Below are 18,051 nucleotides of genomic sequence, written 5' to 3' on the forward strand. Positions count from 1 at the left end.
CTACAATCAAGTGAAGAAAAAGAAGAATAAAATTATAGGTTAACAATTCGAACTGATTCCATGCATGTCTACGCGACTGGTTGAGATGGCAATAGGGGTGGGGACAACCCGCTCGTCATTCACGTCATCCTGCACTAGTGCGGGGGCTGTGCGGGTGTATGGGGCGTCCCTACTCCTCACCACGATCGCCATCTCGACCTGTCGCGTACTATACGTATGTTTATATCCTATGTAGGTACGCAATTTTCTCGTTTCTGGTTTGACTGATTTGAATGCGGTATTTTTTTATTCAAAGGCGGCCTTAGTCAAGATGGCCCGTAGCTATGCTCGTTGGAAATCTGGGGGTTGCAAGGTTGGAGCCGGAGGTCAGGCGCTTGGGAAATTGGGGATCAGGGGGAACTGGTGGTTTCGGTGTCGCTACGTCCGGGGTTCGTGGGGTTACGCAGTTAGGACGTCAGGGAGTTGGGGATCGTGGGGGTTTGTTAGGTCATGGAGACATGTAGTCGTGTCGCGTCAAAACCCCGGATCTCCCAAACAGAAGGTCGAAGTCCTAACCAATACACTATCATCGAACCAACATGAACCAGTAGTAAATAATTATTTTGACGATTCAAAAGCACTTGTAAAAGTCTACTTGAATAAAAATCTATTCTATTCTATTCATTGTGTTTGATTCATCCAAGTCGCTTCGTCGAAAGATTTATGTACCTACATTTTATAATAAAATATGTTTTGTTTGTTTAAAATGTACTTAAATATTGTAGGTATAGTTTTGTACGCAGAGTGTGGGGAATTCTAGAAATTCGTGTCATGGCTGCCGTAAACAGCAACGCGAAGGCTTGTATTGTAGATTTTGAAAGGTATATTTCAAGTAAACAGATTTTTAATGATGTAGGTATATAGACTATGCATTTAAAATAACAGATAAATAAACGAAAATTATTATAAATCCCAATTAATACTTACCCTGAACTGTTTCACGATTGGGTAAAAACTTCTTTTTCCACATAACCTAATTAGATTAATAAGTATTAAGCTTATGATCATAATCTCAATCTATATCTGGCCCACAACTGAGTACAAGCCCTCTCAGGATGTAAAGGCTTTAGGCCATAGTTCACCTCACTGACGCGTTCGGGTTGGCAGACTTCAGACCTTTGAGAATATTATGTAGAACTTTCAGGCATGCAGGTTTCCTTGCGATATTTTTCTACGACGATAAAAGTGATTTTTAATTGCTTAAAATGCCCACACATGCCTTCTATAGGGAAGACCTATGTCCAAAAGTGGACCTCCTCAGGCTGATGATGATGATGATGATGAAATGAAAATAAGTTATTATAATTATATAATGACATGGCAGGACTTTGAAATGCGAGTATAATGCTCGTTCTTCACTCGTGTTGCAACAGTCCACGGACACCGCGAAACAAAAGTTCGGATTAAAAAAAGCGGCCAAGTGCGAGTCAGACTCGCGCACTGAGGGTTCCGTACTCGGCTATTATGGTTAGGTAACCCTATAGGCATTCTTGACAGACACGACGGACGGACGGACAGCCAGACAGACAAGACAGACAGACAACAAAGTGATTCTTTAAGGGTTCCGTTTTTCCTTTTGAGGTACGGAACCCTAAAAAAAGTCGCGGTACTAGTGAAGAGCGGGCTTTATAAGAAATCCGTCCGTCCGATCCGTCATCAGAAAAAAGGAAAGGTTACGGTCAGCTAAGAATTTGGCAGTTTTGATTACGATGATTATATAATTCCATTCCATCTACTGATATCATTAAAAATGCACGTTAAAAGTACCTATAAAACTGTCTGACTGGGCAGCTCAATAAAGTTCAAGTTCGAGTTGGCCAATAAAGATTTGGCAATTCATCTACATACCTCGCAATGACCATGGCCGATGCTGAGAAAACATAACATGTAGACTTGCAACGAATATTCGGTTACTATTCGGTATTCGGCCTATTCGGCTGCTTTTATTATATTCGGCCGGATACCGAATATCTACATATTATTCGGCCGAATACCGAATACTTAAATAATATATTTTGTCATAGAGAAATAATTGGTAAAATGAAAAATTAAAATCGATTGATTACGTATATATTCATATTTTCATTTCTGATAAAATCATTTAAGTAGTCATTGGTGCATAACACAGGTACATAATCATCTTCTGAATTGGAAAAATGGAGGATTCTATTTATTTGAATTATTGTGGTAATCAAAATTTAGAAGGGTAAGGTTCTCATTTCTTTTATAATCATTTATTAAGTAGTCATTGGTACATAAAACAGGTACATAATTTAATCCAATTTAATAAAAAAATCCAGCCGAATACTTTTGCCTAATATTCGGCTATTCGGTCAGGGGCCTCGCCGAATATTCGGTATTCGGTATACCTACTGCCGAATATACTATTCGTTGCAAGTCTAATAACATGTATTACCATCTATGCCTACTTGATGCTTCCTCCGGTCTTATACCCATGTACCTATTATTATTATACATGTGAAAGATCTGCCCGTCTAGCTGTCTGCTATCTTTTTACAACGGCCAAAATTCGGTACTGAAATTGTTTGTTGGTTTTCAGTATGCACTCAAGATTAAGTAAGTATATACCTACTTTTTATCCTGGCAAATCAGAGTTTACACGGAATCACATCACACTATCACACTTCACACTAATCACACTTCACACTATCACACTAATATTATAAAGGCGAAAGTTAGTATGTGTGTGTGTGTGTGTATGTTTGTTACTCCTTCACGCAAAAACTAATAGACGGATTTGGCTGAAATTTGGAATGAAGATAGATAACATCCTGGATTAGCACATAGGCTACTTTTTATACCAGAAAATCGAAAAGATCCCACGGGATTTCGAAAAACCTAAATCCACGCGGGTGAAGTCGCGGGCATCGGCTAGTGTTTAATAAAATCTAAATCTACACAGACGGAGTCGCGGGTACCAGCTAGTATAATATACATAGTAAATATTATAATATTCTAACTACTGGAAATATAATTCTCTTATTTAAAAATAATTTAATTTAAAATATTATCATTTAGAACTAGGATGTTAGTCCTGTTTTTCTTTTTCTTTCTTTGTTTGAGTTTCTTTATCTTGAGAAGTTTTGGATTCAGAGACGTCTCGAGAGTCTATTTGGACTTTATGAGATTTATCTTTCACTTTCTCATCAGTTTGTACACCAACTTGCTTTAAACTTGGTTTCAAAGTTTTCTCTTTACCCTTGCTAGTGCTTGGCTCTGAAAAATTCGTTGAATCCTGTTCCTGTTCCATATCAGTTGTAATATTTTTATCTAGAGCTAGTTGATCTTCAGAGGCAATCATTAAAGAAGATTTAAAAGCAATTTTTTTGGGACTGTAGTCAATAATTTCATTTGATTCATTAAGTTCTTCGTTAAGTCGCGCGTGCAGTTGCCGGTTGATCTCTTGAACCATTTCTTCAGCTTGCTGAATGTCTGCAGATGTGATTTCATTGAGTTCTGAATGTCTCGATGACAATGTTGAAGTTATTTTCAGTTGGCCGTAATGTCGAGTAAGGGGCGGAGTTTGAGTACCTGATATAGATCCTGAAAAACTGGTGCCTGAACGAAAGTCTAAGTACCGTGTATCATCAGCAGTGTCTAGTAAATCATATAATATTTTAACTATGAACCGATGCTCTTCAGGGGCTGCGCTAATTGCAGCCAGTTTGTCTAACTTTAAACGTTCGGCCGTTACTAATGCTGATTCAGACATTTCACGAGGTAAATGAGTATAGTATAGTAAGTCGCCATCTTTATTTTCATCGATTAACTTGGGTTTTAACAGTTTCTTTATAAAGTGGGTTCTGATGCTGCTGCGTGAATGTTGAGTAATACTCGTACGTTCAGTCCACGCTGGTGATACCGTACGTATCTGTTTTTCATGACGCTCCTAGAAAATTTTCGTAGGTAAGGATACACTATGTATACACGCAATTAATATTATATTTTATTGGGTTTTTCATAGACTAGATTTCGTCTTACTCTACAGCTATGGTATTTTTCTTTGACAGATTGGCGCTCATTAACGAATAATAATACCTAATAGTCCTTTAATATTGTAGGGCCGTTAAAATAGTAATAAATGATTAAATCTAAACAAAAGCATTTTCGAAATCTAACACCGATCGAATGTGAGAATTTTGCATGCAATCAGGTACTTACTTTATTTACTCAATCTCACATACCTAAGTATTTCAGAAATTATTTTTCAATGATAAAATTTCTATAGAGACACTGTATTCCTAAGAATTAACTTGCTTACCAGCATTCTGTCGATGTTCCCTTGCAATTGCACGCTTACTCGAACAAGTTTGAAGTCAACTGCCAAAAGAACCCTCGCTAACGCCAGAAGAGCGGACAGAACCCAGCAAGCGGTATGAAGCCAAGCCGATGCGATCGTGAGCCGCGTCGCTTGATACACGCCGCGAATTCTGCGCTGGTACGCGAGCGTTGCTACGTTTATCGTGTATGAACACCTGGATAGACATGGTATATTAAAAAAGTTGGCGATAGCCTAGGTAGGTCGGGAGTTCGATCCCGGGCACGCACCTCTAACGGACTAAGAGCCCGTGAGGGCCAGACCTTCGTTATTTTATAAAAGCTGAAAGTTTCTATGTGCTTTGTCCCCAACACAGGTAGAAACGATCAGCGACTACTTGTGAAGTTTGAATCATCGTGGTTTTGGCAGATAACAGGTAACAAAGGTGTATAAAATCTTTCGTTGCAAAGGGTAATGTTTTTTATTTTCTTTGGACTTGTACTAGAAATCACGTCATGCGTTGCCAGACATCGTGGCAACCCCCTGCCAGACACTCTTAAACTTTAACAATTTCTTACAGTTTAAGGGTATCTGGCAGGGGTTTGCCACTTGACTGTTTTGCCGGACACCTGGTTTTACCAGATGTCCGGCATTGCGGTCGCTCACATCAAAATACTTATATGAGTAGGTATTTTTCATACATTAGGTAGAAACTTAAAGAGTTATATTATACCTACTAACAACCGTTCAATTACTATGAGTTTGCCTCAAACCTAACTTAAGACGAGATAGTAACAAAGGATAAAGCGTACGAGGAACTTCCGGTGATTTCATTTAGTTTGAAGCACAATTCCTCCAGTCCATGATGCGTGACAGCGGAGGTGTAGATGCAAACGCTACCCATGACTACAGAAAATACGAACACCGGCGGCAGCACGCGCCATGGTCTCTGCAAACTGACAAAACTCATTTCCATTATGCTGGAATAGCTAATCTCCAACTGCAACCGAAGTTTATCAGTATTTTCTAGTTCAAATGATTTCAAAATCGATGAATTCTTACAAATAAATAGGTACCTAGTGTAAGCTTGGCCCATATTAATTATCTATAAACGTGTAGAAGTTACTGATTAAATAGTTGGCGCCACTCAAATCATAACAAATCATAACATCATATTAGAAGGCGTCATTGATTGGCTGAAGTTGTTCAACATCTGATCGATAAACGTACTGTATATAAAATTCTTATAGTTTTTAGTTGATGAATTGTAGCATAATAAAGGATAATATTTGTAATCAATATATAAGATGAAAACATCTTTATTACTTAGATGATTTGTTAAACGAGCTTGATGATTTGTATATTAGTCACTAAGTTTATTCATTGTACAATTTGGATTGGCCGATAACGATAAGATAAAAAGGGGAGTGGCTAATAAACGTGGAGAGGTTACCTGTAAGAGTGGTTTTAAAACTACGACATTCGAAAATATACTAATGTAAGAGGAACAACATTTATTTGACACAAATGTAAAAGTTAATAAATTTAAATATGACGTAATAAAAGTATAATAATTTATCATAAAGATTGTGTTTGTGATTTCGTCAGACCTTACCCAAAAGGTCAGAAGAGGGACACCAAGAAAATATAATATTTTCTTGTCACGCTCACGGCTCAGAGAAACAAGTGGAAATATACAGAGGAACGAGAAAGAAGTGGAGGTCTAGTAGACCACAGACATTTTGGAGCACAAGGCCAATATTTGGGCCTCAATATATCAAAATACTTAGTCATGGCATCAAAGGATTTCTGGATAAACGGGTAGGATCTTTCCATGATTTTATTTTTATTGATACCTATTAATGGTAATTTTTTTTTATTTGTGTGGGTTTTCGTTTTGTTTGTTCTACATTTAGTTATCATTTTGTTAAGAAGCTTTGCTCCGAGTTGGAATGGAAATTATATAACGTTATGATACCTAGAATTACCCACATTTTTATAATTCATCTTGTATATTGGTTATACAAATGCGATCGACCTTCAAATTGTGGTTTAAATAACATTGAGGTATTTAGAAGGCTTATTTTACAATGAAAAATGAAAAATGTTTATTTACAAAATACAGTCTTGTACAATTTTCCTGTGTTTGGTGGTACCCGCACTAGGTTATCCTGTATCGTGGGTACAATGGAATAGATAGTGAAGATAGTGTTAAACAATATAAAAAGTGTGGTTTACTTAATGATGGGCGTTATTGTTACTTTCAAATAGTTTTCAGGATGTATCTACTATGTCCTGCCGGGGTTTTATTTCTCATTGAATGATTGCACAGGTGAATATCTCACGGAACGTGGTATTTCAATCTTCACACTTGTAATCGTGTGCCGCATTAGTTTGGTTAAGAGTTACGATAGGGATTTATTTTCACATAGTGGTTTTGTTTTACGGAAGGTGAATTTCTGGATTTAGGTTCAATCGTTTGCTGCATTCATTGTATAGATAGATGTTTTCCTGTTTCTAGCACACAGTGACGCGATATTATCACACAGCACTCATTGGGCATCTTGAATGTTGTTTTGTGAAATTATTATTTTTTGTAAACCGCTTTGGGATAAGGTAGAAAAAGTTACATGAAATAGCTTTTCGTTTTACGCCTGCCAGTGAAATAATCCGTCTCTACTTGTAATGGTTACTAAGTGATTGGGGATATAAAATGTTAATTGATAAAAATGAAGGTGATCCGTTGTAATAAAGTAATAGTGACCAGGGTTAATAAATTTAGCATTTTGAGAAATATAAATCCTAAAATGGGTGTAAAAGTAGGTTTATCTTATCTGGTTATTCTTTAACTAAATTTAAAATTATGGTAGGTAGGTAGTCAGATAGTTTTAAATACGGGGTGCATAAATAAGTGTTTTTTTTTACAAAAGTGAGCAGAAATGTTTTCATTTATCTATTTTTACCACTTGAAACGCGTAATGTTTGAGTTTCAAACATAACTTTGCTGATAACAGCTCACCATGAACAACCCATGGCCGGCCTACTACTGAGCAACAAGTGTCTCCTCACAGAATGAGAAGGGTTTAGGCCGTAGTCTACCACGCTAGATAACAGCTAATTTACTTTTAATACTGGCACAATAATTTGAGTACTACGAGTAGTAGGTAGGTATAGTATATGGGCAGCGGGGTTTTTTTTTTACCTGTATTCACGCAATTAACTGTGTACTGCCGCATTTAAATGCAATATGATTTTGTTTTTATTGGATTAACATCGCTTGGCGGGTTAAATTCCTGGCAAATGTTCTATTAAAATTAGAGTAAGTTTTTTTTTTTTTTTTTGTTAATGGTAATATACCTACAGTACTGCCCTTAGGGCAGGGCGCGATAATAAGTACCTACTACCAAAATACTATTTTCTTTGTTGTACGAAAGAAATTTTAGGCAAATATCTTTGCACTACGCTCGCGTTTGTGGCATGACATTATCCCAGAAATATATTTTAAAAAAAATTCACGCTCGCTTGACTCGCTTCGCGATAGTTCAGTTTCGATATGCATTTAGTTAACAAAACTCTCAGGAAACCACGTTTGTTGTGCTCTCGAAATTGAATCAGTCTGTTTGATAAAATCGAAATGCGGTGCCTTATAAATTTCGCTTAGGAGCGCCGGTAGTATCTAATGATTAAGCATTGAAGGTTTTTCGGCTGGTCTGGCATTTCGCCTGATTTTATGTTTTTGCTTATTTAGCGCGTTCAGGAAAGCTTTGACAACGTTTTATTTATTTTATTTTATTTTTTTATTTTTTTATTTTTTTGGAGACTCACAGTATTAACAATAAACAATAAACAAAACAAATACAAAGCACACACACCACAACAGTCTCCAAAGAAAAGTTAACACAGAATTAAAACACACAATAGTCGGGAAAAGAAGGTACATAGAAAAAGAACAGAAATAGGTAGATAACACAAATAATAAAGTAAAAACAAAAACGAAACAAAACTGACTAGTGAAGCTAGTCAGTTTTGGATATAATGTCCTTAATTGTAGATTTATATTTCTGAAGAGAGAGATGAAAAATGTCGTATTTTGAAAATTGCTGATTGAACTGGTTGCAACTTCTTCTGATAAATGTGTTGGTAGCATGTTTTGTCTTACTTGGTGCTATGCAAAACAATTTCCGATGCCTAGAGTTAATCCGTGGACATCTTAAGGATATTTTAGAGATTAAGTATGGAGAGTCAACGCCGTTGTTCAGGAGCTTATATAAAAGGGTTTGATCTCTTTGAATACGTCTGCCATCGGGTGAAACTGGCAAAGGGGGAATGTCATTACTGTTACTATTTTGAGATATGTAATATGAAAGTCGTTTTAGAAACCGATTGTGGACTTTTTCAATTTTTTCTTTATGTACCTTATACTGAGGACTCCATACCGTGGAAGCATACTCCAGAGTAGACCTAACAAACGAGTTATAGAGTAGTACAAGTGTAGACGGCAATTTAAACTCTTTGGAAATTCTTAGGACAAATCCCAGCATCCTATAAGCTTTACTAGATATGTGGCATGAGTATGATTATAACATGAGTATATTTTTTTTTTGTTTTAGTTACCCAAACAGAAAAAAAAGCATTAAAGATGTGGGACCGAGGGATAAATCTAGTGTGATTTTTGGTTGGATTATGAAGTTGTAGTTAGGGTATTTAAAATAGAAAGATTTCAATTGTAGGAAATGATGTAAAACATGTTGAGGATAAGTTGTGTAATAAAGTCGATAATTCACTTGTTGGATGTCACGCGATCTATTGCGAGGAGGAATCTTTTTCTTGTCTCTTTTTTTTATAAATACGGTGTTCTGACGGGTTTTTATTTACGTCTCGGATTATTGAATACTTTCGGTGTTTGATTGGACGGTTAGAGGTTGCAAAAGCAATCGCCCTCTAATTAAATCATTTATTTAGGCATTAGTTCAATTTGGATTAAATCTCGCGAAAAGCCACGGTGGCTGTCTCTCGCGCGTCTTGGAAAGACATTCCTAATGCCTGTTTTTCTGAGGGAGGGATGCATTATCAAGTGAGATGAGCTGCAATGTTTGCGGCTGATTATTTTGGAGGCACAGTGGTTGAAATTGGTTGGTTTGAAAATTTGCAATCGTGGCAAGTGGAGTAAAGTTTGACTAAACTATTTAATGAACTAAGTATATAATGGATTTGGTGAATGGTTATATTATATAACATTTTGATAAATGGATGAATTTGAAGAGTGTATGTATGTGGTTGATGCACATTTGTTTCATATTTTTACTTAAGTTATAAAGTATTACATTTGGTGAGTAGTTATTTATATTTGGTAGGGTAGGTTTGATAAACAGGTAGTTATCTTGATTAATAAGTGAGTTATCATTTTATAAATGCGTACTTTAATGTTTGATGAACTGGTATACTTGATAAATGTGCATATTTTCATACTTCAAAGACAAGTTGTACCTATTAGTTTCTTCAAGATTTTAGTTGCTGATAATTATATTAACATTCTTTAGAGCGCATGTCCTATGGACGAAATCGTTTATACATACTTTCACTGTTTGAAATGTTACAATCATAAAGATATAGTTATGACTAGAGGGGGTCATAGCTTGTTGCCGCTCTTGTACATCCATGTGTCAACTAGGTATTGTTATCTCAGTATATTTCAGGGAACCTCCGTTCGGGTGAAAGCGATAGCTGTTGGATAAATGCTTGTTGGGTTATCAGAAGACCGTGTAGTCTTCGATGAGGTTACTTGTAAATATTATAGCGAAATAGTAAGTTTAAAAATAGAATGAGGCTAAACTAAAAAAATGAGACAAAGATAAAAATAATAACTTAAAGCATTGAAACAGCATAAAGTGAAATAGTAACTTACAAACTATACATACATATTTACGAATTATGTAGATAGATATAGTATTACTGGATTACGTATATCAAATAAGAATACTGTCAGCTCATGTTTTGTTTTCGGCGTGGTAATTTTACGCTTAAAACTCATAAGAGATATCATGAGGTTCGCTTTCTGTAAAAGTTATTAGCTTTAACAGTTAATTGATTTATTACATTATTTATTTATTATACACTCAACAAGTAAAAGTATTTTGTTTTGACAAAATCCAAAGAAGTACCTATTGGATTAATAAAGCAAGGTACGAAGCATTGGCTGGATTTTACAACATTTAAAGTTTCCTGTTCATTTTTATCATTGAGTTAATTTGAGGCGGAAGAATCCTCTTGAAAATTTTTAAGATTAAGTTATTAGTAAGAAAGTATATTTTGCTTAGGTTAGTTTAAAATGTACAGCCGGTAATAAAAAAAAATATATATGTTTAATTTTACATAATAGGTGAAACTGGTTGATGCACCAAAAATCGAATTATCATAGGAATTTAATTAATCTAACATTTTTATTTATTATCAACTTCAAATATACAGTAGCAAACTGATTAGTTGGAATGCATGCAGTGATTGGAATATTTAAGTTCCGATAGAAGAATCTATATCGTGGCTTGTTCCTTTATGGACAAGAATATTTTTTTTGACTCGTGAGACCACTTACACAAAATATCAACGTTCGGTTTGGAGGTCTTCCAAGGCTATTCCTACAGTTCCATGACGTATTGAAGAGGTTAACACTTTGTCGCTCATCACATCAACCAGCACGGCATTTGGGTATGATGGATGGATAGGTACACATTTGATGGGGGGGGGGGGGGGGGGTTTAGTGGTTTGTATCAATAGGAACCAGGGGTTGAATGAGGAAGGCTGAGGACAGTACGTGTGGTGCTTACTAGGGAAGGTTTATGTTCAACAGTGACCTTATGATGATGACGATGTAGATGACGATGGTGATGATGATGGACGTACGAGGATGAATCTTTTACGAAACGAATAAAGGAAAATCGAACAGATGCGGGCCATTACGGTTAACATATAAAATAATGTATAAGGTACCTACTTTCTTCTAATCTTTATGATCGATTAGCTTGTGATAGAGATCTTGATGTCGTAGAGAATAGAGATGTATCGAACGGAATATTTATTTCATTTTTTTCCCTGCTATTATGTTGATATCGCTTTTCTCTATGAAAAGGAATTAATGATAAACTAATAGGTATCATTCGGCGGCGAGTCGCGACTGTGTCGTTCCCAGGGTCGAATTTGGTAGTTCTGCTTATGTTACTCGAAACGACAAAGTACGCCATATGGTGCATATTATGGCTAAAATAAAATATATAAGTATCATGTGAAATTATAAATCAAAGATTCTTTTTGCATGTAGATATTATATGGTTAAGAGGCACAAGTGACGCAACTACTGTACCCTGGCGTTTGTTTAACATTGTCCATTAGTACTTCAGAATGTGGATTTTGCTAGGAAAAAAAAAACAATAGGTAATTGTAAGAAATATGGGAAGCCTAATCTACATTAAAAGAAAAAGTTTGAATTGGAAGCAACCAGGCATAGGATTTTCATACATCCGTAATCACGTTCCTTTCAACTCTCTATCAATCACGGTTCACGATACGCCGTTCACGGTTCAAGGCCGTGACGCACGTGCAGACGGACAGACGGACGGAGAGCAGAGGTTTAGAAAATAGGGTCTCGTAGGCACCCTTCGAGGGGTACGGAACTGGAGAAAACTAAATTATAATAATGATAATAGGTTTTCTAGGTTACCAAGTAAAATCACTTCTCTTAGGTCGGATTGTATTATGATGGATGCTTATGAAACAAAATTAAATGAGCGGTCTACTCAAAGTGTTTTATGTTTGCAGGATCCAAGGATGTTGGAAATGAACAAATGTGGAAAAGGAAGACCCAAAACTAGGTATGGGTCAGGGACACAAAGTCCCAAGGAAGGAAAGGACGAAAAAGAAAGCCCCGAGGTTACGGGCTATGGTCCTATAGGAGGAAGGAGGTGGACCCTAGGATAAGGGTCATTAAAAATTTGGATCTGGAGGGAAGGAGGTGGACCCTAGGATAAGGGTCATTAAAAATTTGGATCTGGAGGGAAGGAGGTGGACCCTAGGATAAGGGTCATTAAAAATTTGGATCTGGAGGGAAATAAGGACAATCATATATGTATCCCGGTAGAAGAGAGACGCGCCAAGGCTCGGAATCCGCGATTTTCCAATAAGAAGGGAAGAAGAAATGTGCGTAAAACTATTGCGTTGAAAGTGTATGAAAATGTTTTGTGATTTAAATCGAGAACTGGCGGCGATTAACTTTAAGTTTAAAGAGTTTATTTTATCAAAAGGACAAGAAGTTCACTTACACATATTCATATTAAGAATCGCTCCCGATTCTAAATATAAATATAGAAGAAAACATAATCTTTAAAGGTATGGTGACTATACAATAATATAAAAAGTCAAAACACGTTATATTCGTTAACAAACTATACGTACATCTAGCTAAGATGTCTATGGTGTTTGACACTGTTTGATTAAACTTTAAACTTTGTAAAAGATTTTTCCTCCAGTATGAGTTTCGGCAAGTACATTATGTAGTAGAGCTAGGTAGTTTTCATACCATAATTAGTCCTAGCTTTATGTAATTGTAGCATAATAGGTATGTTTGTTTTGTGTACCATATTTATGAGATTTAGCTTTAAAGTGATGCGTGTATGTACGAACTTTAATAGTATTTTCCTAACAAATAGACATATTTTGAATTTGTATAATTGACTTATATAATATAGTTCATCAGTTTTCTTATATAATTCTTTAGTGGGGAGGAGAGTCTAGTTGGAACAGAACTTTTAACAATTTATTTTGAGATACTTGAAACCCTTTAAAGTAGTTTTTAGTAATTAGTTTTACATGCTCATCCCCAAATCTCTATTGAGTGTTCCTGTAAAATATTGGCTTGTGAGTTATAATTGATACTTCGGACTTTATGCATATACCTACCTTCTTTGATTAAATTGAGGCCTCCTTTAGTTGCTGCTGGTCTCGCAATTTTTGATATCTTTATGATTTTTGAAAAATTATTTATAAATTTAGAGTGTCTGCATCTTTTTATTTTAATATTAGCGGAAGAGAACAGAAAAATGAATTTTAGATTAAAGGCTAAATTTGAGTGCTACTGTAGACTGGCAGGTAAAGTTGCGAGGGTAAATAGTTTGGAATTGAATTGAGTTTGTCTGCTATTTTCTAATTATATCGGATGGAAAGGGTTGCTGCGAGTGCTCTAAAATTAAGTTGCAATCATAATCAATACCAATGTATCAATCAAACTGTATATTCCTTCTAGTTAAGGTTAGCAAGAATATTAATTTAATTAATTACTATCTTAATTTTTTTTTTTGTTTTGTTGAACTAAGTCTTTGTCATTTTGGTTGTGAAGTTTACATGTTACTTAAGTTTTAATTTTTTTTTTTAAAAGCGATGAGACTCGCTTAAAACAGGATGGCCGAGCTGTAAGCTTGGCCCATATTAATTATCTATAAACGTGTAGAAGTTACTGATTAAATAGTTGGCGCCACTCAAATCATAACAAATCATAACATCATATTAGAAGGCGTCATTGATTGGCTGAAGTTGTTCAACATCTGATCGATAAACGTACTGTATATAAAATTCTTATAGTTTTTAGTTGATGAATTGTAGCATAATAAAGGATAATATTTGTAATCAATATATAAGATGAAAACATCTTTATTACTTAGATGATTTGTTAAACGAGCTTGATGATTTGTATATTAGTCACTAAGTTTATTCATTGTACAATTTGGATTGGCCGATAACGATAAGATAAAAAGGGGAGTGGCTAATAAACGTGGAGAGGTTACCTGTAAGAGTGGTTTTAAAACTACGACATTCGAAAATATACTAACGTAAGAGGAACAACATTTATTTGACACAAATGTAAAAGTTAATAAATTTAAATATGACGTAATAAAAGTATAATAATTTATCATAAAGATTGTGTTTGTGATTTCGTCAGACCTTACCCAAAACTAGATAAGGCAAGAGCAAAAATAAAACATCATGGCATGGTAACTCCGTCGGCGGCAACGCATCGGCGGTACCTCTGGTGCTGCAAATGTTCATGGGCCGAGCCCGTTAGTCACTTAACATTTAACTCGTTTGCTCGCTATTTTTTATTAAATAAAATTACGGTTTGTTGGAGCGGAAATGGAGATCCGTCAGACCATTCGTTTGAAATTTGGTTGAAAAAAGAACCTTCGTGGATGCGAAAATAATCCTGGTTGTTGATATCCAGCGTAAAGGCTGATTGTGGACTCTATAAATATTGGGAATTACTTCAAGATGATCTATGTCTCATTAAATTTTTGATTTCATTAAGAAGGTAAGTATGGAAAAGACAGTTCTTTCCCTAATTACAATGGTTAAAAACTTACCCAGTCAGAATTCTACTTCCAATCGAGCACATTAGGAACATTGTGGTCCAGACGAGACCAAATATACCGGAGACAAGAGGCACATAGGTCGGAAGTAGACATGCGCTTTTTTCCACCCATTGCGTGCTTAGGAAATCCACTGGCAGCACTTTAAATATAATGAAGCAAAACTTTTATGATGATGAGTACGAGTATATCAGGCCATAATTTTTTTTTAATCGATGAAGATGGCAGGACAAGTTTCAGCATGCCACCTGATGAATGCTCAAACTTGTCGTCACATGGATATAAACGCTTACATCGATGGCTAAGCCTGGTAGAATTAGGTATCCTAGACCCATATTTTTTTTAAATTAGTTTTGCTACGCCCATATGGTTTTATGCCTGTATGATTTTGCCAGTAGGATGGTGAAACGTTTAGTGCTGTAAACTGTAGGCCAATTAAAATAATGTACTTATTATAATAATTTTTTTTACATAGATTTTTACCTAAAATCCGACCTTAGACATTTTTACAAGGCCTATGTATCTAAGACTATCACCACGTCCTCCAAGAATCCTCCATAGAGCATGTCGTGTCATGTCGCAAAGAAACATGGTACGGTTCTTTGCGACATGTAGGGCTTCATGAACTATCAAAAGTGGTGCGATTTTGATGCGTCCAACGTCAACGCATTGAAACGCCCCCTACTGTACCAGAGATATCTTCGAAAACTTTACAGCTAGTGGGTATCGAAGGTATCGAAGGAGGATTGCAGTTTTATTAAACCCATACCAACCCCTTATCGGCATCTGCTGTCTACAAGGTATCGAAACTTTTTAAATGATAACTTTGATAACGGTTCTTACTGTCGGTAGCATCTTTATCATCGGGAATAAACTCGTAGATCATATTCTGATGTAGCGACGTAAGAGACATCAGCTTCGGGAACAGCACGCACTTTTCGTCAAATAGATACATCAACATGTGAAAGCAAAATGTGCAGAACGATCCAAACACGAACGCCAGGAAGAAGAGCAACAGATGAGCACCTAAATATATAAATATAATATTATTAAAGCTATCGTCCACAAGGTTCGTTGCGGACGATCTGAGTAGAATCGAATTGGTTGTTCTAAGAATCGAATCGTAATATTGGTAATTCGCCATCTACATGTTTACCATAGAACTGCGCTGATCAGCGTCGCACCACAATGCACCGAATCGAATTATTAGTCATACTAGTCGACGCGTTTCGGCTCGATTCGGCACGCCTCAGGGTCAACTCCAGGCAGGTCAGAGTTGGTTTTTAGTTGCTTAAGGCCTCAGTGATATAGGGATATGAGTCATTATACGCGGATAATCTTAGCGGTCCATGCTTCAATCAGTCGCGACGCTTCGATGTTAAAGTTGTGGATAGTGGCGTAGGCTACTTTTATCCTGGATATTGTCATGTTACCAAGGGATTTTTTAAAACATTAAATTATGGAGACGATTCCGATTTAGGAAATGATGTTTTTTAAACTAATTTTAGTCAATTTCTGAGGAGCCGATTCGCCTGCAGCTACAAGGGAAACATGACAAACTTAAGTAAATAATATTCTTGGTATAACGCTGAAATATCTATATTGCGATCTATTTTAAGTAACCTTTCCAGACTCCATTAACTTCAGGTTCTGTTCTTTCGACCAATTTATATTTTTCATATAAAGTTATCCTGTCTATACTTGGATTTGTATTATCCTCAGATAGTCTGTAAAACATTAGAAACTCAATCTAGATCGTATTTTTCTAATGATATTAATTATTTATTGATACTTAAATACACTTTATTCAACTGCACCGTCGATCTACAACTTGGATGAAATATACACAATAATTACTTCATTTGAAGTTGATTTGACCGTTGACGTTCCTTCATCTATTGTAGGTATAATGCCATTGCTCAGACCATAGACATACAATTTTCGCTCAGACTGAAGACACTGTTAAAACGAGACAGTGCAATACCGCTGGCATAAATCTGTCTCATTTTAACTGAAACTTAAGTCTAAGCAAAGTCAAAGTGCGTGCGTCAAAGTCAATGGAAGGCCAGTAAGTGCCTTGACCTGGTCAGACAAGCGTGGCTAGGTGATCGGCCGCGTGGGCATATCCAGATTAGTAATCTGCATAAGACCACTGGCAGGCGTCGGATAATGTGACCTGAGTACCCACCCTAGAATCCTTTGGTACCTAACAATAACATTAACGAGCCAAGATTTGATTTGAATTGACATTAAAGACCTCTTATTCAAATCTTCTAATTTATGTACTTGCTCAAGAGATATTTTTTTAGTTATCTGATGTTGAACTAAATAAATAAAATGGGTTTAAATAATATCCTAGATAAAGCAAATTTTCGCAATTTTTTAATTAATAATTTCTCCTGAATACTTGTGATTTTCCACACGGTGGAATTGCATGCTCAGCGACGATAGTTGAAACGAGCAACTTGGAAAAAATGTTTAGCTTATCGCGAATGACACACGAGATGTAGGTCTCGACATAAAGTAATGACGAATAGGTATAGCTATGTTTACTGATATACGGACTACCTATGAACGTTCATTGAAGATAATTTGTTTTATAGTGATGGGACATGAGGACAAATTAATTTACGACAGAATTTAAGGTATACCTACCTACTTTATATCATAATGTAGAGATATTATTCCTAGAAGATTTTTTAAATTATATTTTCCTAAAAAGTAATCATAATCTTCATCATCAACCCATCATCGGGATGCCAGCCCATCTTCACCGAGAAAGAATCTCCTGTCCGAATGAGAAGAGGTTTGGGCATAGCGAATGAGAAGAGGTTTGGGCATAGTCCACTCATTCCACTAGCTGACCAAGTGCGGATTGGCAGACTTTCACAACTATGAGAAGATTATGGAGAGCATGGCATGCCGGTTAATAGGTCAGACTCGCGCACTGACGGTTCCGTACTCGGGTATTTTTCCCGACATTTTGCACGATAAATCAAAAACATTAAATCATACATAAAAATAAATAAAAATCTGTTTAAGAATATACCGGTAAAGCCCTTTCATATATTGCACATGCATATTTGATGCATTGCATGCACATTTAATTTTTTTTTTAAAATGATGTAACCACAAATTCACGGTTTTCAGATTTATTCCTTTACTTGTGCTATAAGACCTACCTGCTAAATTTCATTATTCTAGGTCAACGGGAAGTACCCTATAGGTTTTCTTGGCAGACACGACGAACGGACGGACGGACGGACGGACGGACGGACAGACAGACAGACAGACAACAAAGTGATGCTATAAGGGTTCCGTTTT

At 36.1% G+C, this 18,051-nt stretch overlaps 1 protein-coding gene across 1 annotated transcript; it reads right to left on the minus strand.

Moving 5' to 3' along the window:
- Positions 1-3,088: 3,088 nt before the first annotated feature.
- LOC123874732 lies at positions 3,089-16,577 on the minus strand. Its single transcript, XM_045920217.1, has 6 exons — positions 16,351-16,577; positions 15,571-15,753; positions 14,722-14,869; positions 5,131-5,274; positions 4,322-4,535; positions 3,089-3,949 (listed from the first exon to the last, which is right to left on the minus strand). Exons 1-6 carry the CDS (start codon positions 16,463-16,465, stop codon positions 3,089-3,091), a joined length of 1,665 nt encoding a protein of 554 aa, XP_045776173.1. The 5' UTR covers positions 16,466-16,577.
- Positions 16,578-18,051: the final 1,474 nt, after the last annotated feature.

Source organism: Maniola jurtina, chromosome 19 (genome assembly GCF_905333055.1).
Source record: "Maniola jurtina chromosome 19, ilManJurt1.1, whole genome shotgun sequence".
Taxonomy (NCBI): domain Eukaryota; kingdom Metazoa; phylum Arthropoda; class Insecta; order Lepidoptera; family Nymphalidae; genus Maniola; species Maniola jurtina.

What these genes read in the sequence shown, in the direction of transcription:
- LOC123874732 (XM_045920217.1), bottom strand. Translation starts at nt 16,465, where the DNA reads ATGTTTTACAGACTATCTGAGGATAATACAAATCCAAGTATAGACAGG. An exon ending in AGTTAATGGAGTCTGGAAAG is followed by an intron (nt 15,754 to 16,350) that starts GTTACTTAAAAT and finishes TTATATATTTAG; the next exon opens with GTGCTCATCTGTTGCTCTTC. An exon ending in GGAACATCGACAGAATGCTG is followed by an intron (nt 3,950 to 4,321) that starts GTAAGCAAGTTA and finishes AAAATTTTCTAG; the next exon opens with GAGCGTCATGAAAAACAGAT.